This window comes from Colius striatus, chromosome 9 (assembly GCF_028858725.1).
Source record: "Colius striatus isolate bColStr4 chromosome 9, bColStr4.1.hap1, whole genome shotgun sequence".
In the NCBI taxonomy this organism is placed as follows: Eukaryota; Metazoa; Chordata; class Aves; order Coliiformes; family Coliidae; genus Colius; species Colius striatus.
In genome coordinates this window covers 14243562-14269979 of record NC_084767.1, presented here as the reverse complement: position 1 = coordinate 14269979, position 26418 = coordinate 14243562, and the positions used below count along the sequence as shown (strand labels likewise).

Genomic DNA, 26418 nt, shown 5'->3' with positions numbered 1-26418 from the left:
GACACAAGGATAACTTTCAAGGCTGCAGAGCCAAACAGGAGAGGAAAAAAACCCAATCCAAACAAAGCTCTACCAAGGGCTCTGTCACCTTAACTAGAACTCCTTGCACATGGACACAGTGGGAGCCCACAGGCCTCTCCCACACCATCAGGAATGTGCTTGTGTGCCAGACTGGAGCTCTTTTGCTTTTTTGGAGCTGCAGACTCAGCTGTTCAGGTTAGCCTGCATTTATTTCTACACCATGCCAGATGCCAGGCAGTGCTGCCTGACACTGGTAGCTTGCTTCTCTTCTCCAATGCCTCTGTCTCTCAGGGCTTCTGTTTGCATGGGAGAGCTGCCCAAACTAATCTCTGTAGTTAAGGGTGATAAAATCCCACTGGGCTCTTTTCAGAGGTCCCTTTATTCCAGTTGTTTGGTCAGCCAGCCAACTTTGGGATGCTCTCACTGCCTTCCTGCCTGTTTACAGGAGGCAGACAATGACTTTTTCTTTTCCCAATCTTTAATCTTTTAATCTCAAAGTGCAACCTTAGCCCTCATTATTTTCTTGATGAGTGCTTTCTGAAACACATTTCCCTTCCTGCACTTCTCTTCCTGCCAGCAGGAAACACGAGCCCTTAATTCCTCTCCCCAAAGCCTCCACTATTCAGTAGTGATGGGCTCTGGTCTGTATGAGGGGAGTTTTCTCAGATGCATACATAATTATTTGCCTAGATTTTTACAGGAAGCTGAACTAAGTTTCAGCTGAAGTAATACACAGACCCTCTATGAGCACTAACCCAGAGACTGTTACAGAAAGCAGCTACCACAGGGCATTACCATTAGGCCACAGATATCTCTCTGTGCCGCATGCTTCCTCTGAGAGAAATTCTCCATCTCCTTCCGGCGAGCTTGCAAAGCATCTTCCAGGCGCTTCTGCAGGAATGAGAGAAAGAAGGCAAGGAGAACATTTCACTATCCTGCTGTGATTCAGGAGCAACCCCAACTCCTGAGGCCAGCACTGGAGGGAGGCTGCAACGGGATTTCTTACAAAGGCAGTAAGGAAAGAGAAAGCACCTGAGGCACAGGCTTGAAAAATATGTATGTGTGCACATATTTAAATGAATTTATGATCTTTAAGACTGGAAGCTCTGGCCTGGGCTATCTGTCTGCAGAAGATTTAAGCCTTGTGTGCTGTGACCTGTTTGTGCTAGTGGCCGGCACTAGCAGCTCTCATCTCCAGCTGCGTGGTCCCCAGGTGAGAACAAGGAGGCTGCAATGGAGGTCAGGCACAGCAGCGAGGGACAGAAGCAAGAGAAGAAAGTGTCTGGAAAACAGAGAGCTGGAAGGAAACAGGGAGAGGGTATGAATCAGGAGGCTCAGACACCAGTGCACTCGGGTCAGGTGAAGCACACAGAGAGTGGGGAAACTGACGGTGGGTGGTGGGCTCACATGTCACCAATCCCCTTCTCCTCAACCGGGAAGGAGCCACTCACCTGCATCCTGTGCTGGTGCTCAGCAGAGCTGCAGCGCCGCACCTTCTCCACCAGCCCCGAGAGCAGGTAGTGCGTGCGGAAGGCCCGGCTGGGGCACGGCCGGCGGCACTGCGGGCAGGAGGGCACGCCGGCACAGCTCTCCCAGTAGCGCTGGATGCAGGCCCTGCAGAAGTGGTGCATGCAGTCCAGCATGACCGGCTCGCTGAAGAGCTCGCAGCAGATGGCACACGTCAGCTCCTCCCGCAGGCTCCGGTCCTGGCTCCGGCCGGCCATCCCTGCTGGTACACAGGCCCCAGCCTGAGTTTTCTGCCATCATCACCGTCCCAAAATCCCCTTCCCACTGGGCTAGGGCAGACTCCTGCCTTTGCTCAGCGCGCTGGGGCAGGACTGTGCTACCGGGCTTTGTGCGGGAGGCACAGGACCTGCCCAAGTGCTGCACCGGGCACGTTCAACCCTTCCAGGTGAGAATTACAGCACAAAGGTCAGTCCCTTCGCAGAACAACTTTCAGTTTCCCCTGACTCCAGCAAAACCACCCACAGAGCCTCACGGGGCCTGGCCGCGTGGCCTCCACAGGGCCCCCGGGAAGGGGTCCCCTGGCCCAAGCGCCGCGAGTAGCCCCGCGGCTGCAAAAGAACTGGAGAGCGGTGGCTGCACGCCGGGGCCTAAGCCCGGAGGTGCGCACACTGCACCGCACCGCACCGCACCGCACCGCACCCCGCAGCCCCGGCCGCCCCTGCAGCCCGCACCGCACCGCACCGCACCGCACCGCACCGCACCGCACCGCACCGCACCGCACCGCACCGCACCGCACCGCACCGCACCGCACCGCACCGCACCGCACCGCACCGCCAGATTTGGCGCCTCAGCCCCGCCCCCTCCGCGGACTGACGCCCGCCTCCGCCAATGGCCGTGCAGAACGCACCGCCCACCCGCCCGCTCATTGGTTGGCAGCTGAGGCACGCGGGCCGGGCTGGGTTCGGACACGTGACGCGGTCACGTGCGCGCGGCGTCCCGGGCAGCTGCGGGGCCTCGCGCGCCGCCCGTAGAGGGGGGCGGGAGCCGCGTGCTGCGTAGGGCACGGCACCGCACCGCCCCGGCACCGCACTGTCCTGCCCCGGCACGGCACCGCCCCGGCACGGCACTGTCCTGCCCCGGCACGGCACCGCCCCGGCACGGCACCGCCCCGGCACCGCACCGCCCCGGCACCGCACTGTCCTGCCCCGGCACGGCACCGCCCCGGCACCGCACCGCCCCGGCACCGCACTGTCCTGCCCCGGCACGGCACTGCCCCGGCACGGCACGGCACTGCCCCGGCACGGCACTGTCCTGCCCCGGCACCGCACTGCCCCGGCACGGCACTGTCCTGCCCCGGCACGGCACTGCCCCGGCACCGCACTGCCCTGGCACCGCACTGCCCCGGCACGGCACTGTCCTGCCCCGGCACGGCACTGTCCTGCCCCGGCACGGCATGGCACTGCCCCGGCACGGCACTGTCCTGCCCCGGCACCGCACTGTCCTGTCCCGGCACCGCACTGCCCCGGCACGGCACTGTCCTGCCCCGGCACGGCACTGCCCCGGCACCGCACTGCCCCGGCACCGCACTGCCCCGGCACGGCACTGTCCTGGCACGGCACTGTCCTGCCCCGGCACGGCACGGCGCTGCCCCGGCACGGCGCTGCCCCGGCACGGCACTGCCCCGGCACGGCACTGCCCCGGCACTACCGCCCGCTGTTGCACGTAGGAATGAGCCCCAGGAAAACACGTTCGATCCTCTTTCCCCGTTTGCCTTCCGCAGGGGCCTGAAGCTGTCCGGAGCCGCGGGAAGTGAGAGCTCTCCAGGCCACCGGACTGTCGGAGGGCAACTCCGTGCAATGCTTTGTGGTCACGGCTTCGAGTTGCACTCAGCAATTGCAAGGGAAGCAAAGGGAAGAAGGAAGGTTTTTCATCCTGATGTGGTCACCTGATGCTCCAGGATGTTGTGGGGAGAAGCAAACACCAGCTGACTTGTGAGAAAGATCACAAGAGCTTTCAACACCAGAAGTAAAAGCAAATGCAAGAGAAAGGAGGGGGAGCACAGGACAAACAGGACTTGCACAGACCATCTGTCTGCTAACCACTGCTAGAACCAGAGCATCCCTCCAAAAGGTCACTGTGCTGGGCACTGTCCCTCTACTGCCCTCCTCCTCCTCCTGCTGCTGATGCTCCGTGGTTTAGCACCATTAAAGCCATGCAATTAATGCAGGAAATGTTTCCACCCATCTTCCTTTGCTTGTCTGAGGGATTGTGCCGGACTTTCTCCTGCGTTGTGTGTGCTTGCTCACTAGCATGTGGCTGCAGCAGCCCTGCTTGCAGGCATCAGCCTCCCTCTTGTCCCCACCAGCCCCTTGGGATCACACGCTCAGCCTCAGCCCCACGTTGGTGTTTGGACTTTGAGCATTGCTGACTACAGGAGCGCTCTGGGAGATGGTGTCCATTGGCCAGTGAGATGCACCCTGGGCAGCCTCCTGGAACCAGCTGGGCATGAAGCAGTGCTGAGCTGAAGCTCCTCATCGCTCTGCAGAGCTCTGGCACGTGCAGCATGAATACTGGAGTGTGTGTGGTGTGGTGTGGTGTGGTGTGTGGTGTGGTGTGGTGGGCTGGGGGTGTCCCCAGGGAAAGAACTGAGCTCCTCTGGTGTCATGAACAAAGAGGGGAGGATGTGGGCTGCTGTGAAAGTGCACTCTTCCCCTACCCTGTACCTGACCCAAGTGCAATGGTATCCCAGTCTCTTCCTAATTCATACCCTCTCTATTTCCTTCCAGCTCTGTCTTCCAGACGCTTGCTTGGGCCCTGGTGGCCAAGCAAGTGGCACCTGTGGACACCAACAAGGTCAGGCCCTGCCCAGATACACCGCCAGCCCCAGCACAGTGGTTCTAGGGGCTCAGGCTGAGGGCTGGCTGCATCCTCCTGCTTCAGTCCCTGTGGTGGCAGTGGGACAGGGATGCTCAGCCCCTGCTGCTTGCCTGGGGGACAAGAAGCACTGACTGGGCAAGAATTGTTTCCAACAGACTGAACCTGGTCCCGTTGCTGCCCTCTTCCCCTCTCCACTGCATAACTCAGTGGGGTGCCCTAGGAAATGTCCCTGGGATGGTGACACCAGAGCCTGGGGATGATACAAGGATCCAGGGATGCCTGAACAATGTCTGTTTAGCTGCAACTTAATGCACTCCCCACTGCACCAATTTATGGAGTTTTGTGCTCTCAAGATGCTGGATCTCCCTGTACAGATGGGCCTGGGCTTGCTGGGAGCAGTGGCTGCTGCCAGCCCAGCATGTTGGCAAGTGCCTGCATAGCCTGAGAGTGGCTGGAATTACACATCCTCCTCCTGCCACACACCAACAGTCCCCAAGAAGTACGGTTTTGAGAGCAAAATGCCTTCATCATCCGTGTCTAACATCTGGTCTCCTGGCTTTGCCATCATTTCCCCAGGAGGCATGATTAGAGAAGACAAAGGGGACACCTCATCAACATAAATACCTAAAGGGTGGATGTCAGGAGGATGAGGTGACACATTTTGTAGTGTCCAGCGACAGGACAAGGAGTAATAGGCACAAGTTGGAACACAGAACGTTCGACTTAACCCAAGGACTGTTCAGGCGAGGGAGCCCTGGCACAGGCTGCCCAGGGAGGATGTGGAGGCTCCTTCTCTGGAGGTTTCCAAACCCACCTGGACATGTTCCTGTGTGACCTGATGGAGGTGAACCCACTTTAGCAGGGGGTTGGACTGGATGATCTTCAGAGATCCCTTCCAGTCTCTACCATTCTATGGTTCTATAATTATATGCAATGTAGAGACACACACACAAGCCAGCAGACAGGATGCCCAGCCCAGGACACACAGCCTGGGGTGAGCCAGGGTGCTGCTTCCTGACCTGTTGCAGCTTGCAGTGCCGTGCTCCCTTATTTGTGCAGCTCTGCACAGAGGTAAAAGCATCAATAATTGCTTTTCAGCAGAGATCTGGAATGTGCTGTGAAAGGTTATGTTCCCTCAGCAGCCTGAGCCATCAGTGCTGAGAGATGTCCTGGTGAATCAGCATCTGCCCTGTGTTGGGAGAGCTCCTACCTTCCCATGGGACTGGTTACAGAGCCTGGGGAGATGACAGCTTCAGGCCAGCACCTCTGTGCACCCTGGGGCAGCTGCAGGCTGCTGGTTTGCAGAAGTGAGTCCCTTTGTAGCCATATAAGTGGATCTTCACCCTTAAACAGCAGAATTTGGGATAGCTCAGCTTATGCTGAGCTTTTCATCAACCCCAGCTGGTGCCTGGCCCTGGGCAGTGCATGCAGTGTGAGCAGCAGGAGCATATCCCCGCTGTGCCACCCAGATGAGGCTGTGCCGGTGGACACCCTGCTTCTGAGGCTGCCACGGGGCTGCAGGATGCTGCTGTTGTGGGAGTGATTCTCTGCACCAGGACATGGAGCTGCCAGCTGGCTCCAGGTGTTGCAGGACACCCTGCAGCACCCAAGGCAGTCCTGGATTCCCTGATGTCTTGACTCAGTTCTCACAAATAACTCCCCTTGCTGCTGACAGGACCGATTATCCACGTAAAATCGCTCGTCTCCATCTTTGCAGGTTTGAGCTGCAAGTGCAGGTTTCAGAGCCAAAGGAGGAGTGGCACCATTTTACCACACACTTCACTAATCCATTAATCCCAGATCAAAATTCCAGCTCAGGCGAGGATGTCCTTGTAATGGCCATTTCACTTGCTGGGGCATCAGCACCGAGATCTAAAGCTAACAGCGACTGGCAGGCATCTCCCAGTGAACACGTCTCTCATCTGCCGATTGAAAACACACACCCAAGCGTCCCTCGGTCTCAAATTCTTGTTTAAGTGCTCCTGGCACCTCCTTCCTTTCAACACTTGCTTCAGCTGGCAACATAATGTCTTTCTTTCTTTTTTTAGCATATTTCTCTCGGGAGGCTCCAAGCCCTGGGCTGGGACCTGAGAACACTGTGTTTGCAGAGCCTGATTATGCACTGGGGAGATGAAGGATAACGTATATCAGGATGGGTCTGGCTGAAAGCTCATGGATGAGGTCCAAAACCCTCCGTGGTTCTCTGCTTCATGCAGTAAATATGTATTCTTGGAGATGGGTGTCAGAGGCACTGTTTGGCCTTACAGAAGGAGGGGTTGAAGGGGAGAGTGTGGTGCCAGAGGGCTTCACCAGGCTCCCAGTGATACACAGAGCCACAGGGCTGGAAGAGACTTCTAGAGACCATCCAGTCCAACCTCCTGCTCAAGCACATTTACTTAGATCAGGTCACACAGGAACATATCCAGCTGAGTTTGGAAACCTCCAGAGAAGGAGACTCCACACCCTCCCTGGAGCCAGGGCTCCCTCACCTGAACAGCAAAGAAGCTTCTCCTCCTATTCCAGTGGAACTTCCCATGTTCCAGCTTGTGCCCATTACCCCTTGTCCTGTCACTGGGCACTGCAGAACAAAGACTGTCCCCATCCTCTCGACATCCACCCTCTAGGTATTTATAAGTGTTGATAAAGTCCCCCTCAACCTTCTCCTCTCCAGGCTAAACAGCCCCAGGTCTCACAGGCTTTCCTCGTCAGAGAGATGTTCCAGTCGCAGAGAGAAGGAAATGAAGCAATGCTCTGAGATACAGTATCTTTGGATAAATGACGAGGGGAGGAGAGTGACCAACGGGAAGACCATTATTTGCCAGCATTTTCTTCCCAGGCCCAAATGACACTGCTGTTTTGCTAAGACCAGAGCCTTGTGCTCTGAAGGTGTCTGACTGGCTCCAGATACCCACATAAACTGGCAACCATGGTCCAGATAAGAGCCAGATGGAGATAGTGAGAGATGTTGAGCAGGTTGAAACCATCCCAGATATACTGTAAAAGGACCCAGGTCAAGTAAGGCCAGTGGTCTAAAGGTTTGTGTCATTTTGTCCCTTGTGTGTCCAGAGGCTCATGGAGAAGGGATGAGGATCAGCATGGACAAATCCATCTCCAATTTCATGTAGGGAGGGAGTTTGCACCGTGGGACTGAGGTTCTTCTGAGCCCTTGGGTGCTGCAAGGCTCTGAGGGCACTGGAAACGTGGGAGGGTTTAACCCACAGCCCCATGGTGAGGGTGGCATGTCGGAAGCAGGGCCTGGAACGGACTACGCAACCTGATCTAGGTTGACTTGCTTCTGCAGGGGTTTGGACTAGATCATCTCTAAAGATCCCTTCCAACTCTGCCATTCTATCATTCTATGAACACCACTTAACCATGGCTTTTTTCTTTTTTCTTTTCTTTTTTTTCTCCTGGGGATGCTCAAACAGCTCACTTCCGAAGGATCAGCTTCATACAGCTGCTGAACTGCTCAGCCCAGTCTCCCTTCCCAGGACTCTTTGTGTAAACCATCAGGAGCTGGCCTGACACGCCGGGCTCTGAGATTCCCCATGCCCCATTCCCCATGGAGGGGTTCCAGGAATCCATGTTTGCATTCCACCAGCCCCCTTCAGCTCCCCACACCCAGGTGCCAAAACCAGGAGATTTGTGCAAATATTAACATTTCTGGCTGCTGCTTGTTTGCCTGTTTATCCTGAGCTGTGTGCTAAACCCTCTGATATTCCACACACAGCACAGGGCTTGGCCAAAACAGCTTTGTCACACTTCAGCCTGTTGCCTGATCCCTAGCTGAAGGATGCCACGTAACTCTCCTGCACTTGGATGCCTGGTTCGTGGTGAGGCTGCGGAGCACTCTGCAGGGCCTGAAGCATGTGGTTTGTGAGGGGTTTTTTGAGGTTTCTGACCTCAGCTCTGTATACAGGGAAGTGAGAAAGCTCTTCATGAGCTCACCCTACAAAAGTGGTCTGGAAAGGCTTGGCTGCTCAAGGTGTTCAAGACTTTTGTTGGTTAACATCCATATTCCATGGTCAGAACACAGCAGCCATGAAATCCAGCCTTGTGGTCATATCACATGCTCCAATTTGTCTGAGGCTGTTTGCTATGTTTGTTACTTGCATTAAAGATGCCCAGAGGGCCCAGATCTCTGCAGCACCCACTGTTATCACATATGAAAGTCTTCAGCGTATTCAGTGGAGACGGAGAGAATTCATTTAGCATCATGTAGCCTTCAAAAGGCAAGGGATGTTTCTGTAGAAGACCCTGCCAGAACAAGATCTCTCAGTGCAGCATTTCATGCAAAGCACAGGCTACTGGGCATAAATGTTCCCCTTGCTGGTTACTCTGGGCTTTGTTATCTGAGAAAGACACAGATGTGCTCCAAAGTCTCACTCATTTTGGAGAAACTGAGACTCATCCTGGCCTGCAGCCTGTCAGCCTCATCCTCCAGCATCCTCCTGTGACCCCCGGCAGGATGTGAGAGCAGCTCTTTGCACTTGGCTCTATCTTTCCCCCTTCCATTTCTTTCTGCCACATAGTGAAAGCTGCAGACTGAGCATTTACCAAACTGGTCACCAGAAACAGAAAGCAGAAAGACATTCAGTTGCCGTTCAGCATAACCACGTCCTTTAAGGAAAATAATTAAAGTGGCAATATTTTTGTTAACAAAAAACAAGATCTGGAAGATCCTCAAAAAGATTTTCCTTCTTGAGCTGTCACCATAACAACGTGTGTTTGCAAAGGCCGCTCTGGGGAGAGAGCGGGCAGAGATGTGCCCTCGGTGAGCACGTGTGCGGCAGGGCTGGGCAGGAGGAGCCCTTTGGCCCTGAGGAGGCAAAAGGGTGGTGGGCAAGCCACTGTGGTCCTGGGGATACAGCACAAATCTTCTGACCTGTTCTCAGTGTCTGTGCTGGTACGGCTGTGGTGGTGGTCATTTGGGGAGCCCATTCCACCCAAGCCCTGTGCAAGGGCTATCTTGAATAGCCCCAGGGTCAGGGCCACCGTGGGAGGCAGCCAGGCTGAAGCCAAGCCAAGGGGCTGCATCTTCTGCCTCTGCTTTTGACAGCACAGTAAACACCGAGAGTGATGATCTTACCATGGGGATGAATTGATCTTTTTCAGAGGCCTACTCTTTGCTCCCTGTTCAAAGTTCACAGATTGATTTATTTGTAGTAGGAGCTGGGCAGGCTCCTTCCCCCTCCTTTTCCAAGGGAATAATGCAGGGCATTGGCTTGCCCAGGACAGCTGTCAAAACAGGGAATAGCCCACCCTGGAGACATGGCGCCAGGGCCTCTGCCACCCTTCCCCAGGAGGGCAGGATGCTCTCCTCTGCTTTGCTCTGAAAAATGACGATGCACGGTACTCTGGTCCTTGAATTTGGGTGTCATAGGAGGCTGCACATCTTCTTCTCAGAGTGACTGTCACCTTCAAGGAACGTGATTTTCCCCATGGGAAGCTGAGCACCACATGCTGCAGCGCTTGGAAGCCCTGAGTGCTCACAGAGGTAATGCTGTACAAAGCTGTATTTCTCCTGGCACCTTAAAATACTTTTAGTGCCTGGGGAGAAATAAGTCTCTTCTCCCTCCAGCATGAAATGGCTTTTGAAGTGGATTTGCAGGCTCCAGGCCCAGCTCCCTCATGTGTCTGGTCTGAGCTCTTCAGCAGAGGCTGAGAAGATACACTGCTTACCGAATAATAAATTGCAGGCACGTGCTCCCCTGAGCAGTTGTTTGGAAAGTGTCCCACATGCCTTGTGCCAAATCTCCTGGCCAGGGAAGCTCAGTGGTATTAGCATGTTCCAGTTAATTAGGGTTATGAGCTGTCCTTTTCATCGCCTAGAAGAGCTGAAAGAAGGACAAGCCCAGAGCACTGCCTTTATAAGGCTTTGTGCTTTCCCGCATGGTCTCTGCTCAGCTTGTGCGTGCTCCACTTGCACCCCGGGGACGCTGCTCTTTCTCCTGGGGATGACTCGGTGCCATACCTGCCTCACAGCGTCGGATGGTGGCTTCTGAGTCACGTTTCTGAGAACACAGAGCCAAATGGATTAGCAGTCAAATTCCTGGGCCAAATCCGCCTGCCCCAGTGTAATGAGGTGGGGTGTGCAGAGCTGAGCAGGATAAGCTGCTTCATGCTGACAGCTAATGTGGATCCCACAGGACTGGGAAAGGTAGTGAAGCAGCAAACATGATCCTGCTGCCTCTATAGTGGTGCTCAGCACCAGAGCTCAGCTCCTGGCAACCTGGTGCCTTTTGGCAGCACCAAGCCAACAGAAAACATGTAATGCCCTGAATTTTCCCCAGCCACTTGCATCCCTTTCAGCTTTGGCAGAGTTTAGACTGGGGCTGCCATCAGCACATCCAGCTCTGCCTGTTCCCATGGCCACAGCCCAACACCTGTAGTGCCGTTTGTCACCCCAGGAGTGACAGACTGGCCACAAATTTGGAACTTCATCATGGGACCATGAAGCAGGGGTATCCAGCCTGGGAGAGCATGACCCTGATTGCAGAACATGCTGCCTAAATGAGATGGGCCATTTAGAATGAAATCCCATGGGACAAAGCAACCTCCCTCTGCTGTCGTGGCAGGGCAGCTGCTGCCACACATCCAAGCACCCAGCCCCCTGTTCTGCGCATAACTCACGGCTCCACAGGTGTGTTTGCTGGAGTGAATCGTTTCCATCACTTCTTTTACGTATAGGGAACCGAGACACATCAAGTGATTTGCCCAGAGGCAGACAGGGAACCTGTGTCAGACAGGGAAACATGCTCCTACCAAAAACTCAGACAGATTTGTAGTTTAACTGGACCATAGTTGATGTACAATGTATTTTTTTGCAATCCTGGCTCTGAAGAGCTTATCTAACTGCAATTATCCTCTTCTGCAGAAGCTGCTTTCTAGCTGGCTTGGTACACAAACAACTAGCAACATCCTCTAATAAATTAGCAAAGCTTTGAGTGAAGTGACTTGCAGAAACAGCAGCTAAATGCAGGGGCCAGTTCAAAGGCGCTGGTGTCTGCCCAGGGGAACCTTGACAAGCTGCCCAGAGTCCCTCTGCCCTGACTGAGCATGATCAGGGGGATTTTGTGTGTTGGACGGAGATCCAGGAGTAGGAAGGGTAAGTCCTCCTTGGCATTAATCCACTTAATCAAGCAAGCCCTGTGGATTTGCCTCAAGTGCAGCCCTATCCCTGTCTCTCCCAGCTCTGCCAGGAGCTGAAGCGTAGTGCTGGGTGTCCTCTTTGGCAGGACACAAACCCCATTAATCTCTTTCCATATGATCTCCTCTCTCCTGGCTCGCTGATTCTCATCTTGAAGACACACTGAGCATCCCCATCTTCTGTCAGTCCCAGGCCAACCCTCACAGCTCATCTCTCCTCCAGCTTCTCCGGCGCCTCTTGTTGTGCTATCAGATGTCCCAGGTATTTTAGCAAACTCTTGTCCCTGATGCTATCTCTACTCCTCTAATGATTCCAGAAATGTTCATATGGGGACAAAAAGCAGTTATGAAATGAGAACCTGCTTTTAGATTCAGAGAGGGTGCAGACAGCTTTCTATCCTCCCTCCCACCTCTGAGCAGCTTTGTGGCTAATTTAGTTCTCAAATGCATCACAGACTCCAAAAACCACTGAACTCCAGGGCTCAAATGGAAAAAGGGGCTTTTGTGTTACCACAACACACTGATGCTTCTGCAGCTGTTCAGCAAAACACAGGTTGGACACCACAGGAAGAAGCAGTAGAAATATTTTGGTTACATGCAGGTGGAATTAAACAGATGTTTGAAAAATGAAAAGCTGCTTTTTAAAGTGTGTCAGTGTTGCGGTTCCAAGTGAAGCAGGATGCACTGGAGCATCTGGAAGCCTTGGTAACAGGTTTCTTACAGATTTCTCTCAGGGAATGATCAGATAATATGCCTTCCTTTTATGACAGAAGTTGAGCTACAGAGTATGGCTTACAGCTGCCAGGTGTTCAGAGCCAGGACCTGCCTGCTCTCTGAGGCAGAGCAGATTATGGGCCGATGAAAAGGCAGCCCTCTCCTCTGCCCCATTTCCCAGCTTTTTTACTTCATTTTTGCTCCCTGGAGCATAAAATTCATTGTTGTATTCTCACAAGAGCAGGTAAGAAGAACTCACTTTTGCCTAATCAAAGCCCAGCCACTGAGAAGGGCTTTTGGGCTGCAAAGATACTTTTTGAATGATCCCATCATGTTTGAAAGGACCCATGTTCTTCGGCCACCTGTGCAGGTGTTTGTGTGCCAGCCTGTGTGTGCAAATACTCCAGGGTCTGAGGTTACACTGGGTCCTGGCACCTCTGCTCAGGGCTGAGCAGCTTTTCACACCCCAGGGCAATGCCAGGAGTCATCTTCCTATTTCACCATCCTTGTTCTTCAGGGTGTAGTTGCTGCTTGAGGCTAGGAAGACTCTCAGCTGCTCTGGGATCTGTTGCATGCGAAGGTCTTTTGGCACCTCAGTGTTCAGGCTGTGGTACAACTGCTCCTCAACTCGCTGCTGGCAGGAATGGTGTATCTGGGTGACGTTAGGCAGGCTGGCAGGCAGCCCACCTCTGTGGTGTCATGAGAAGAGCCTGGCTCGGGGGAGAGGGCTGGAGAGCACAGAGGGAGCAAGGGCCAAACCCTAGCACAGGGGCTGCCAGTTGGAATGACACCCCAGGCGTGCTGAGAGCTCGACCTTCCCTTTCTGTGCTGCTCCATGGTGCAGGAGGATCGCTTGCAGGGGAGTGATTTGTCACCATGTGCATCACCATGGATCATAGGCAGCTCTGTCTGCTCTGGGGTCTCTTTGACTAAGTTATGTGGTCGAAGAGGTGAGTTGATGTGGGAGCATTGCAGGTTTTGGTGCTGACCTCTCTGCTGGACCCCTGAGACCATGGGAGAGGACAGTCTTGTGCTGCCTCACCTATGATTTAAGAGTTTGCATTTGCTGTCATCCAGCAAATACTATGTGCCAAAAATGACTGGAATTCACCCCATGGTCCCCATGAAGGTTCACAGATTCAGGCTGCAGCGAGTTTCTCTCTTGTCAATCACTGTCTCTTCCCCAGGCATCATATTCCAGCCCGGGGCAGGGATGAGTGGGGAGCTATAGCAAAGGACTCTGGGGAATGGGCAAGAAAAATCTTATGCCAGAAGAGAAAGTACAAAAAAAAAAAATCTCACTCTCAAGCAGAAATCAACCATCCACTGCTGGGGACCCTGGAGAGGAGGTATATCCATCCACCAGGATCATGTGGAATAGCATGGACCACTCCCCATCAGCTGCTCTACACCTTTCCTTCAGATCAACAGGAGACAGTAACAGCCCCTTCTAAGCAGGTTCATCTTGTCCTGCTCCCCTCCACTCTCAGCATTCCAGAGCAGCTGAATCAACAGCCTCAGGGAAAACAAAAGGGGAGAAGACACAAAAATCCAGCTGGTGGATTTGCCTGGCTGTCAGAGCTGATACGCCAAGCCCTTTGCTTCCTGAAGGGAAGATAGGACTCAGAAAGACTCTTGTCTGAATTTTGGGTTCAAATGACACTGTCCATGTGACTTCAGGAATGTTCTCACTCTCTTTTTTTTCTGCCAAGCCATTAAAGCATGTTCATTCTCCTGTGACTTTTGCAGCACAGAAAGTTGATTGAAAGCACTCCCTGTTTCAGTTCTCACAAAGAAAAGGAAACCAAAGTCCACTCTGGAGGTGAAGAGAAACTCCTCTGACAAACTCTTAGCCACCTCCTCCATAACCTCTGGGAGTATCTCCTAGCCCAGGTGAGCTGCAAATGCACACGTTGCCTGTGGTGGAAACCCTATGCTAGGAACACACCTGACTTCTCTTTGAAGGCAAAACCTCTGGCCAGGTAGAGAGCTGAGCTTCTCCTGCTTCCCTGTGCTGCCCTCAGTGTTGCAGCAGATTGGATTTTGCAGAACTGGACATGGAAATGCTGCTTTTGTGCCTCTCTCTCTTGCTCTGGGTTTATGGGCAGTGCTGGGCACTCTAAAATAGAAACTCACTCTGGTTCCTAGCTCCATACTGAATCTGGCTCTGTAGCAGACCATTGCCAAGTGACTCAGACTTCTCTCCACTACTTTTATTTGTATCCCTAGAGTACCTGAAGGCCCATCCCACAGCAGCAGGCTGCCCTATGCCAGACACTGTACAAACACAGAGGCAGAGGAGGATGGGGGGAGGTCTGTGAAGGCTGTGCTGAGTTGCAGGACATGCAACTTGTCATCGCCTGGACAAGACTGTGCCAGTCCCAGTGAGTTTAAAGCCCGAGTAGATGAGACAGCTGTGGAGTGAGAGCAAGCAGACACTTGACCTGGTCAGTGGCATTCATGAGGAGCCTGCAGACCTCCTGGTTCCACACTTTTCCCTGGAGAGGGAACTGGATGTGGTGGAAAAGCTTCTCTCTCCTCGATGCAAGAAGCCCCTCAGTGGCTGAAGACTGTATAAACAGCAGCAGCAGGCTCCCTCCCCTTTTCCATTTCTGTTTGTTAAACACACGCTCCCTGCCTTTCTCTCACTCAGGAGCTAACACAGCATCCAGCTCCGTGAGACAGGGGCTGGCCGTCCCCCTGTGAGAGGCTGCTCCGGGGATGCTCGGAGTGGGGTATCCACACTATCCCCTGCGATGAAGCACCCTCCAGCAGCACAGATCCTCACCTGACTTCCTTGCTTTTCTGAGGACAGTTGAAGAAAAGTACTTTCCACCCCTTTGCCACAGGTTGACTTCCAAGAGAGAAGAGAGGACCAAGCGCCCTGTCCTGGACGGCAATGAGGTGATAACTCAAGGTGAGCAGTTTGATTCCTGGAGGAGGAGGAGGAGGATGAGGATGCTCTGGTTTTTGCAGGGGGGGTTAGGGAGGGCTTGGATGAGTAGCAGGGCTGAGTGGGACCATGTCTTGGCCATGCCAAATGATTCAAGCTAAAAATAGGGCCACGCATCTTGGGGAAACTGAACCTGGGGACTGAGAGCTGGAATAGACAGTGAACAAGAAATAGGGGCAGGAGAGTTTCAAACAGTCCCTGAACAGAAGCAGAGAGTGTGGGAAGCGGGATGCTGAGTGAGAGCAGTCAGGAGAGCAGGTTGTTCCAGGGGGGCTGCAGAAACCGGGCACGTAGAGCTAAAGAGCAGTGTGCTGCAGGCATGGGGCTGAGGTGTGCAGCTGCCTGAAAAATCCTGAGCTCTCCTGCAGTCTGCTTCCTCGTGGCCGGTACAAACCTCCTGTCAGCTCCTCTGTGCTGGGACTGTACATGTTGCTGCCAGACACAGTGCCCTTGGAGGTGCAAAGGGAGACAGGGGTCTGCAGGGGGAAAATGGTGCTTGCTCTCTGCACTCATTGCATGTTATGCCTCCTGCAGTCCTGTTGTAGTCTGCCTTTCACCTACAGAGTTTCTGGTCTGTCCCAAAGCAGGATACTGGGTTTTTTCCCTGTTTTCCTTTCTGTTAGTGAGTTGTTATTTCCTTCTCCTCCCTTGTCACATCTACCCCAGACTCATAGAATGGTAGAATGGTAGGGGTTGGAAAATACCTTTAGAGATCATCTAGTCCAACCCCGTGCAGAAGCAGGTTCACCTAGATCAGGTCGCATAGGAACATGTCCAGGCGGGTCTTGAAGAGGTAACAGACCCCCCAGGTTAACCAGGATCCTCCCACCAAGCTGTCTCTTCCCTTCTGCAGCCTGACAACTGCTGTGCCTGCACCTCAGCCTCACCTGCTGAGCCCTGTCTCACAGCCAGCCTTGCTCTGCTCCCACAGTGTCCCCCACAGGGCAAAGACTCTGCACTCTTCCCCCTGCTTTCTGCAGGAGAAATCTCATCTCTTCTCACCACCTTCTTTTTCATCCTGTCCTGAGCTGAGTGACTAAGGCATCCTCCTGGCCTTGACCCATACAGCCTTTCATGGCTCCAGCCTAGGCAGAGACATCCAAATATTTAGAGTGAGGAACTACAAGAAATCTCCTCCTCCTTGCTCTTTGCCTCCTGGTTCCAGTTCTATGCTGAGGTCCCTGGAAGCATCCCTGGGGCTCTGGAGCTTTGCAATTGTTGGGATGGCAATGTTTGTCTGATGCCATTAGGTCTCTGCACCAGTGGGCTGGATCTGGATAGATAATTTGCAAAGCTGCAGCAGATGAAGGGTAGGTCAGAGAGTCTTCCCATCTGCCACAGAGTGTCATAGTAGGGCAATCACTCCTTCATTGGAGATGGAAGAAGCTGAGGCAATTTCTACGTGCCCTTTGGCTTCAGGAAATCATCCCAGAGCTGCTGTTTGTCCTGAAACCAGCCCATTGTACAGAGGAGGCAAAGCTTCCCTTCCATCACATTTTGCATATCCATGCAGCTCCTGAAATCCATGTTCAGGTTTTATCCTGAGAGATGCAGAGTCCTCTCTGATGGTGAATGCAGGAGGCTGGAGTCAGCAAGCTTGGGCTCTGTTCCCAGCCCTGCTGGGATGTACTGTGTGGCCTCTGGCAGCCTGGTTACCCTCATATCTCAGTTTCTTGTATTCTCCTTCCTAAAGGGCTGAGGGGTGCAGGGCTAAACACTGCTGCTTCTCGAGTGCTCTCGAGGAACAGGAAGGTGGTAGAAGGTGGCTTGCCCCAGGGTGACAACTGTGTTTTGGATATGAGGGATAGTCTCAGACCTCCTCGTCACAGACACCTGATTGAGGATGAGATGACTCAGTGCACCAGACTGAGCTGCTGAAGAGGTTTCATGGTGTTGGGCTGCTTTAGAGGAACAACACAGCACGGAATAAATCAGTGAGCCAAGCCATGAAAATGTCCATCAGCCTCAGCCCTTACACCCCAGTGCTGCTGTAGAAACAGATTGTGGCTGTCATTAGCCAGAGAGCAGAGGCCAATCCTTCCACTCCCTCCTTTTGAATCTGTGATAACTGTGATAGAATTGTAGTTCCTGGCCACTCTCTGAGCAATCTTTGTCCTTATTCCCTCATCCCCACACTATGTGCCTGCTGGCTGCAGCAACCCCAGTCTCACTGCTTGGGACAAGAAGAGCCATTTTAATGAAGAAGCTTTGTTTTCTCCAGCCCTCTGCCCACCCCTCCAGCCCTGCTTTCTGAACCCTGACAGGCTTTGCAAACGGCTCTTCCAGGTCTGGATGTGCCCTAACAGGTCTGGACCAGGCTGCATGCCTGGGGCTGCCACAGAGACACAGAGGGAGCCAGGAAGCAGAGGTGCATCTGAGTCCCAGGGCAGCTAGTCTAGGCCCTCTTTAGGAATGGATTTTGGAAATCATCCACTGTGGTCACTGTCCCTCTCAACCATCAACAGCAGTGTGCTCAGCAAAGGGCTGAGGTTTTGCAGTTCCTTTGTGCTTCCCCCTCCTCTTCCCTTCTTCCCAAAGGCTGCAGCCTGCTGGCACAGGGAACAGCTCTTTGCCTCATTGGGAGCCAACCTTTGGTCCCAGCCCTGTCTCAGGCTGAACCTCAGCTGGAAGAGAGGGTAAAAGCAGGATCCAGACAATGCCCTGTTTCCACATCCCTTCACGGCAGCCCAGCAGAGAGGAAAGGGCTTAGGGCAGCATTTCTGCCTCCTCCTGGTTTGCCCTGCTGTTTTGTTCTCCCAAAAGCAATTCCAAGGATTTTTCCACCTAGCCTGGCAGGCCAGCTGGGCACAGGAGCACGCATCTGCCAGCAGCCTACACACATGCCAGCACTTCCATTACTTGCTGCAGTGGACCTTGGTCCATTCCCATCAGCACCCCTGCAACCTCCAGGCAGGAGTGGGAACATTTATTATGACCATTTTGACCCTTAATTAAAATGCTTTACTTGATTTTTAATAGTTCTCCTTTGGAAAAAAACCCACAACACAAAGCAAAGCAAAACAAATAATAACTCCATTAAGGCCACTTTGTTAGGAAGTAAAACAGCTCCAACAATCATGACGTTCCTGGCTCCTTTCAGATGGTGGGTAGCTGCCAGTCTGCATCATAAGGCAATGGCTGGAGATGTGAACATGGGAACTGGCAGCCAGTTGATGGGCAAGATGGGGAAAAAGGGAAGGGAATGTCTGCTGGTGCTGTGCCAGGACTTGGGTACTGAAGATAAGTGGGACAGGAAGGCCATAGAAAAAGGGATAACAAGTGGCAGTGACAGAGTAACAGCAGGCAATCTGGAAGATATAAACACCCAGATGGAAAGCAATCAGGGCAAGCACAGCCACTGCCAGCATGCCCAGCCCCTGCTCCGTTTCCTTCACCCACCTCGCTCCTCTGGCAGTACGGTTTGCTTTGAGGCCAGCCACAGCAGGGGTGTCAGGAGAGGCTCTGGGCTGGGCTACTGCTGCAGGTGGGGTGGGCTCTGTGGAAGAGCCTGTGCCACCTTCCTGCGGCCCTGCCTGTTCCCCTGCTGCGTTTCACACTGCACTGGCTGTGCAGAGTGGCTTTGAGCTCCCCTATTCTGCCTCAGAAGCTGGGACCCCCCTCTTTGGTCTTCGGGGTTACCTCTCCAGACACTTCCAGCAGTGCCATGGTCTGAGATGGCCCTTAAGCAAACCCTCACCCAAGCATTTTCCCCTCCCCTGCTTAAAGCTACTTTCTTACCCTCTTAGTCTCCGTTATCACAGCGTCTGAGCCAAACACCATTTACAGTAACCATTGCCAAAAATCTGCACTCTGGATGCATTAACAAGAGTGTGGGCAGCGGGCCGAGGGAAGTTCTCCTCTCCCTCTACTCTGCCCTGGTGAGGCCTCATCTGGAGTCCTGCGTCCAGTTCTGGGCTCCCCAGCTCAAGAGGGACAGGGAAGTGCTGGGGAGAGTCCAGCACAGGGCCATCAAGATGATCAGGGGAATGGAACATCCTTCATACGAGGAAAGGCTGCAGGAACTGGGGCTGTTTAGTCTGGAGAAGGCTGAGGGGGGACCTCAGCAACACTTATAAGTACCTAAAGGGTGGATGTCAGGAGGATGGGGTGACACGTTCTAGTGTGCAGTAACAGGGGTAATAGTCATGACCTGGAACACAAAAAGTTCCACTTAAACACATGAAAAAACTTCTTTGCTGTGAGAGTGTCTGACAGAGCCCTGGCACAGGCTGCCCAGGGAGGGTGGGGAGGTTTCCAAACCCACCTGGACACGTTCCTGTGTGACCTGACGGAGGGGAACCTGCTTTAGCAGGGGGCTGGGCTGGATGATCTCTAGGGGTCCCTTCCAACCCCTGCAGTTGCAGCCACCAGGCCGCTTCCTCAGAGCAGCTCCCAAGGGGACACCACAAGCCTCGCCCTGAGCAGCGGCCAAAGAACAAGCAGCCATTTATCATTCCTTGCAACACAAGTTGCTTCCACCTTTACCATCTTGCCACCCTTACTGTATGCTGTTTGTTTAAGGACCTAGCTGAATTGCAGGTGCTCTGCCCAGAAAGCACTCTGCCTTCCCAAGGAGAAGCTGTCCTCATACATTTGGCTTGCAGGGCACGGACCCGTGTGAGCCCACCAGCACCCAGCCAGGCGTGCTCACATCCCACCTGGTGCAAGCCCAGACCAAGTCGTTCCTCACAGAGGCTGAGGAAGTGCTCATCAGGCTACCTCTATTTCTCAGCTTCATTTACGCCCCGTGCATCCCTCTCTCAGTGGCAGGACATCATTGCTCATCTCTGCAGGTCAGAGAAAACACGATTCTCTGCAGACCACAGTTTGGGCAGAGTGATGACTTTGATCAAGGGTGCAGTGGGCATGGGGATCCCACAGACGACGCTGGCAGACGGGGATGTGTGAGAGGCTGAGGCCACCCCTCTCCTCACACCTCGGCAGCAATCCTGAGACACCACGCAAGCTGAGAAGGAGCGAATATCAGAGCTGGCACTTCTCCTGCTGTGTTTGGACTGAATGGAAACCCTGCTGTGACAACACTCTGCTGCTGCAATGGCACCAAACACCAGCTGTGGGTTCCAGACTTAGTTCTGGCTCATCAGCTGGGCTCCTACAGCCATATTCCCAGGAGCACCCCGTGACAGAAGGCTCACTGACGCTGCGGCTTTGCCTCTCAGGCCTGTTTGTGCCTGGATGCTCAGCAACAGCTCTGCAGGACGCTTGTTCACAGCTTCAGGGGTTTGCCTCCTGCATGTGCACATCCCAGCAGGAGCTCTCTCTGCTGCAAAGCTGATGGGTGCCTGAGTGTCACTGACACTGAGGGGACAGACAGGTTCTTCCAAGGATCCTTGGCTGAATGATGGCACTAAGTTGTGGTTGCAATTAAAGCTTTACTCCCTTTACTCCTGAGTAGTGTGGCACAGAATTTACGACTGCAATAGCACAGGACTTGTACAAGCAGAATCAATGTAACACAAACTACAAGTAGCATAATACAGAATCTTTAATACAACCTAAGTTATGATCTCTAAGCACTCAAGTGATACAGAATTTTAAACACCAGTTAACTTATCATTTATATTCACCTGGGACTCTCTGCAGATCGGGTCAAATCCTAATACATGGTTTGCTGCACCAATATAACCATCATAATCTAGCCTTGAAAATCCTATAAAAGTATTTCAGTCACTCAGTCCTTGGAGGAAGCAGAGGACAGTGGGGGTGTCCCTGGCCACAGAAGGTTGTGGGTCTCACCTCTAAAAGGTCATCCAGTCCAACCCCCCAGCTCAAGCAGGATCACCTCGATCAGGTCACGCAGGAACACATCCAGGTGGGTTTTGAAAACCTCCAGAGAAGGAGACTCCACACCCTCATTCTCCAGTTAAGATTTGTAACTGCTTGATTTTATGGACAGTGCTCTGCGTGCTGTTACACTTTCCTGTTCTGTGATGGGGTCTTCAATGGCACAGGGCTGGCCAGGGGCCTAGGCCCTTCAAGGCTGGCAAGGGAGTAATCATCCTGGTGCCCAGGAACCTTGAGGATGGCAGAGGAGGGAGGAAAACTGCTTGGTTTGTCTACTTCATTCAGAGGACCTTTGGGGCCTGATAATGAGGGAGAGGGAACGAATCCACGACCTACTCAGTCACAGAGAGTGGCTGCTTGCTCCATAAAATGGTGCTAGTGATGCTAATGACATTACCAGGGGTTGGGACTGGGGAGTACTGGTCTTGGGTGGTGGCATCACTGGCAGGAGCAGTAGCAAAGACTTGTGCAGAGACAGGGTGAGAGATATTTTCACCTGGAGAAGTGAGAAGTAAGAAACTGAAAACAAAACCCCAGCGTGCACAATCTGGAAAGAAATTGTTAGAGGGAGGTGGAGAAAAGCACCTTGAATTTAAGAGTGGCCTGTTGTTTTTCTCTTTGTCTAGTTCTTAGGGAGTTAAGACTCAGGATATTTTTGTAAGCAAGTAGATCTCATCAAAGATGACTGACAGCATCATTGATTTCTTCTGTCAGCCCCAGGAGGCCCCAAACTTATGGCTTTGAAGCACCTTCTCAGTTTTGCACAGCCCAGGGTGAAGAAGCAGGAGAGGCACACTTCCATGAGCAGGAGGTCATTTGGGACCTACGAGTCTGGCCCTGGCTAGTTGAAGGGTGTTTACCTCTTCAGTTCAAATAAGTAGAATCTCAGAAACTTGTGTGAAAACTTACATTTTCCCCTGGCCTTTCCTTGGGGAACTGGCATTCAACTGATGTCAGGCTCTAAGGGGAGGTGTAAGAGAGCTGAAAGGCCATTGAGCATGAGCAAGGACGGGGGGATGGAAGATGCCACCTCTGCTGCTGCTTAGCCCAAAATGCCACATGGGACATGCCCTTTGAGTCTCAGTTCTTGCAGATGCTCTGGTGTCTCCCCTGCTCTCACTTGTGCTGTGTCTGTGTTGCAGACCTCCTTCTCCTCCTGACGGAAAGTCTCAGGCCAGGCATGGGACCGTTGGAGGGAGCCAACAGCACCCTCACCCTGGAGAAGCTGCCGCACGGCTGGCACGACAAGGGCCTTGTCACTCCTGGCCAGGATGTGTCTGGGTCTCGCAGTGTTATGATGGACAGCACCAAGCTCCCAGGGGTGCAGGTCGTTCTGATCGCCGCCTACTCCCTCATCATTCTGCTGGGCTTCATCGGCAACTCCTTGGTCATCTACATCATCGTGAAGTACAAGACCATGAGGACTGTCACCAACTTCTTCATAGCAAACCTGGCCCTGGCAGATCTCATGGTGGACACTCTCTGTCTGCCTTTCACCCTAGTGTACACGCTGCTGGACGAGTGGAAGTTTGGAGCCGTTCTGTGTCATCTGGTCCCTTATGCTCAAGCTCTGAGCGTCCACGTGTCCACTCTCACTCTAACTGTGATTGCCCTGGATAGGTACCGGTGTATTGTTTTCCACCTGGACAGCAGGATCTCCAAGAGGCTCAGCTTCACCATCATAGCTATCATGTGGCTAGCTGCAGCCGTCCTAGCAGGTCCTCTGGCCATCTTCAGAGAGTATCGATACGAGGAAATCCCATCCATCAACCTCAAAATGGCTGTCTGCTCAGAGAAATGGCCTTCTGGCAATAACAGAGATGCCACTATCTACAGTCTGTCCATGCTCCTCCTGCAGTACGTTTTGCCTCTTGCAGTTATTTGCTATGCCTACACCAGGATCTGGTTCAAGCTGAAAAACCACGTCAGTCCCACTTCTAGGAATGAAAACCAGTGCCGGAGAAGGAAGACAACCAAAATGTTAGTGATGGTAGTTGTGGTCTTTGCAGTCTGCTGGCTCCCTTTCCACATATTCCAGCTTGCCATTGATCTTGATCTGGTTCTTATCTTCCATGAGTACAAACTCCTGTACACTGTCTTCCACGTCGGGGCCATGTGCTCTACATTTGTCAACCCCCTGCTCTACGGATGGATGAACAAGAACTACCGCAACGGCTTCCTGATGTTCTTCCGTTGCCAGAACAAGCCAGAAAGCATCCACACCGAAGGCTCCCTCAGAGGGAGGTCCTACATCTTCAGGGCCAACACCCTCAACGGGAGCATCAAACAGACTCCTGGCAACGGGCCACTGCCCACAGAGGTTTAGGGATGGGATGTCCACCTCCAGGACTGAGGCTGAGACTGAGCCCAGAGAGACTCTTGGGTGAATGCTTTTTTTCCTTCTGGTGGAGTGTTTGTGTGGCAAAAACCTTATAGCTCCTGTAGCCACATAGCCACAAAGCCTTATAGTTCCTGTATCTCTCCAGTCAATAAATCTGGTGTATTTCTGTCTGGCCAAACAAATGATTTTGTTCCTTTCTCTGCATTTCAGTTATGCATGCAAAGCATGAAAAACATAGACACACAGGCTTGCATTTAGCCAGCAAAATACACACGTTTTTGCTGTTTTCATTTGCCAAAGTGGGTTACTCAACCTTTTATCCACTGGCATGTTACACAGTACAAACAGAGAACCTTTATTGTGTATGCTTGTTCATCTGTATGTCTCCTGCCCAAAAGCCTTAATGATCCACCTTTAGCTAGTGCCTTCAAAGGGAAGGAGACCAACACTCTTCTGCAACAGGCTGGTTAGTGCCATCTCTCTGCAGGCAACTCACGATCTCCTGCACAGTGTTTGCAAGAATCTGAAGTTATAACCCTTGGGATGAGCTCTCAGAAAGCCCAGGAGGTGGCAGTGACACAACCCACCACAGTTTACAAGTGCCAAAACAAGGCTTTGGGGACACCTTGTTAGCCAGGGAGCTTGTGAGCCTGCACCCTGAGTTTAGCAAGGAGGACAGCAAGCAGAGAAGCAGGAGAGGACAGAGCTGAGGCAGCTGGTCAAGAAGACTGAAACTGAACCTAGGGATTGGCAAAGGTGATCTCCTCCAAACCCTCTGATGTGGCTTCTTCCATGTGATAACTTGTTGGGTGCTAGCATGACCAGAGAAGAGAAAGTGCCAATGACAACCATTCTCCAAGGCACTCAGAGGCTTTTAAAGCTTTTCTCTCACTGAGGTTGGAAGTAGCATGGGTGCTTCAGTTTGGAAGACAGCTGTAACCTGCTTGTATGGTTGTCACAGATGTGGCATCCTCTGGCAGGAGAAGACATGGAGACAAAGGAAGATGTATTCTTTCAAACCAAACTATATGTTCTCCTCCCTAAGGCTGTGTCAGCTGGAGAGCATATTTTTAGCTCTGCCATCAAAGGAGCCTTGATTGCTACTGTGATCTCAGCAGCTTGTCATTGGTGTCATCTCTAAAAGTCAGTGTTCATCAGATTGAAAAGTAACTCCCAGATGCAGGAAAGAGACTCAACAGACCTCTTCAATAAAGATAAAAAGACAAGAAAAACTTTCATTTTTAGGTCTTCACTGTAGCAAGGACAAGAGGTAAGAGAACTTGCACTACTGAGTACACCAGCCTGGATCAGGCTGCTGGGTTGTCACTTCTGGAGCTTTCAAGAGATGAATTACCAAAGGGTTTATTTGAAAACCTTGCTTTCCTCTCCAGCTTGACCTGCCTCTGGCCTCAGTTCTCCAGCTTAGCTTCCAACTGCCACGCTAGATTTTAATCTCTCTGTTTATTTCTGCTCTCTGATCCTCTGCTTCATTTACCTAAATAGGTACAAGAAAGCAGTCTCTGGTTCCTTCCCAGAGACATGGCTGCCAGGCAGGCGTTGCAGACCACACTCCACGAGGCATACTGATGCCTAATAACCTCCTCAGCACCTGATCCTGCAGATCACAGCCTGTTTTTCTTTTCAAGGAGCTTCAGGATCTATGAAGATCCTGTCAGGAAGTCATTGATATTCCAGTAAAAGGGTCATCTGCTTCCTGACAGGCTGAGACATGGTGGGAGAACCAAGACACACGTAAACCTTCCCCACATGAGTGCTGTGGCACAGCGGTGGGAGTTTGCTGTTTCATCCTGATGGAAGGAAGAGAATATTCTCCTCCACAGCACTGATAAATTGTGTCCCTACCTAATGAGCTGGTCATTTCTACAATCCATCCTCCTGAGGAACTCCCCACCATGCTTCCATCAAACTCCAAGATACAAGGAAATATTTATGCTTCAAAAAGCAGCTTAAATGAGTGGAAAGAATTCAACTATTACCAATAAACACTTCAGAAAGTGATTTAACACTCGATAATATATGTCAGAGTAAAATAACACGTTCAGCAATGCAAGTTTGGAAGCCAATCATGCTGCCAGCTGAGATGGATGAAGGGCTAAATTGCTGTTGTAGGGGCCTTGCCAAAGGTTTTGTCCTGTGACACCACACATGGTATCTGACTGCAGAGCAAAGCAGATAATGACATTATGAATGACTGTTTAATTTTTGAGCCCAGGCTTTTAAACTAAGCATGGATAGATAAATAAACAGATCCCAGTTCTTCACAAATAAATACTGGCAGTGGCATTTATAGGGCCATTTTCTGCTGGAGCAAACTGAGGAGGAGAAACTGTTTACTTGAAGTGTAACAGTAAAGTTCTGTTTGCTTTACTTAATACACTTGTGCAGCTTTACTGATAGATTTCTGCCTGTGAGCTTGCTGCTTTTTCCTTGCCATTGGAAAAAGTTACAACATTCCACACCTGCTGAGGGCAGAGAAATAAGCTCTGAGTTGTGTACACATGTCCCCATGGAAAACCACAGTGTCTCTGTCGAGGGAACGTGGCCCTACTGTCCACTGCCAAAGAGGACGTGGGAAGGTGGAGGGAAAAGAAGCAAAGCTTCTTACCAAAGGTGTATTTGGGCAAATGAACAGCATGTTATAAACTGACATGACTGCACAGAAGACAGGAATGAGTTTGTCTCCACAAAACAGAAATCTGCTGGGGATGAAGGTTCCCCAAATATGATAAAGATGGCCTTACTGCCATGATCAGCTCCACAAAACCAAAGACCAAAAGCATTGTGAGTTTTTGAACTATTTAGAGCTCAGGACAGGGTATGATGCTGCTCTGTTGGTATCAAGGGCAGATCCTCTGGTATTTAAGGATATTCTCTGAGCCAAAGGCATCTTCCCACTGCCTGCTCCTTGCCAAAGATGCATCAGGGAATGGCAGCCAAGCCAGGCTCCTCTCTGCAGAGCTGGCCTTGGTGTCACTGCCAGGGGATGGAATGACTCACTTCAATGGTACAACAGCTGAGAGGGATAAGGTACTTCACTGCAGAGCTAGAAACACAGGGACAAAGTTGAAAA

General features: G+C 52.3%; 2 protein-coding genes across 7 annotated transcripts in view; one reads left to right on the top strand and one right to left on the bottom strand.

Annotated features, from left to right (window-relative positions):
* LOC104560344 (zinc-binding protein A33-like) overlaps positions 1-26418 on the bottom strand; it is a 44860-nt gene that overhangs the window by 2831 nt on the left and 15611 nt on the right. The window contains exons 1-3 of one of the 6 annotated variants that reach the window (XM_062002946.1): positions 2320-2345; positions 1473-1747; positions 817-912 (exon numbers count right to left, since the gene is read on the bottom strand). In XM_062002946.1, the coding sequence (XP_061858930.1) occupies positions 817-912; positions 1473-1745 (369 nt within the window). In that variant the 5' untranslated portion in view covers positions 1746-1747; positions 2320-2345. The other 5 variants (XM_062002942.1, XM_062002945.1, XM_062002943.1 and 2 more) reach the window with 5 other exon arrangements.
* Positions 14916-23530, top strand: LOC104552081 (neuropeptide Y receptor type 2). The gene is made up of 2 exons (XM_010208135.2): positions 14916-15145; positions 22129-23530. Exon 2 carries the CDS (start codon positions 22167-22169, stop codon positions 23310-23312), a length of 1146 nt encoding a protein of 381 aa, XP_010206437.2. The 5' UTR covers positions 14916-15145; positions 22129-22166; the 3' UTR covers positions 23313-23530.

Excerpts from the sequence above, each read along its gene's own strand:
- LOC104552081 (XM_010208135.2), top strand. The coding sequence starts at position 22,167 with ATGGGACCGTTGGAGGGAGCCAACAGCACCCTCACCCTGGAGAAGCTG.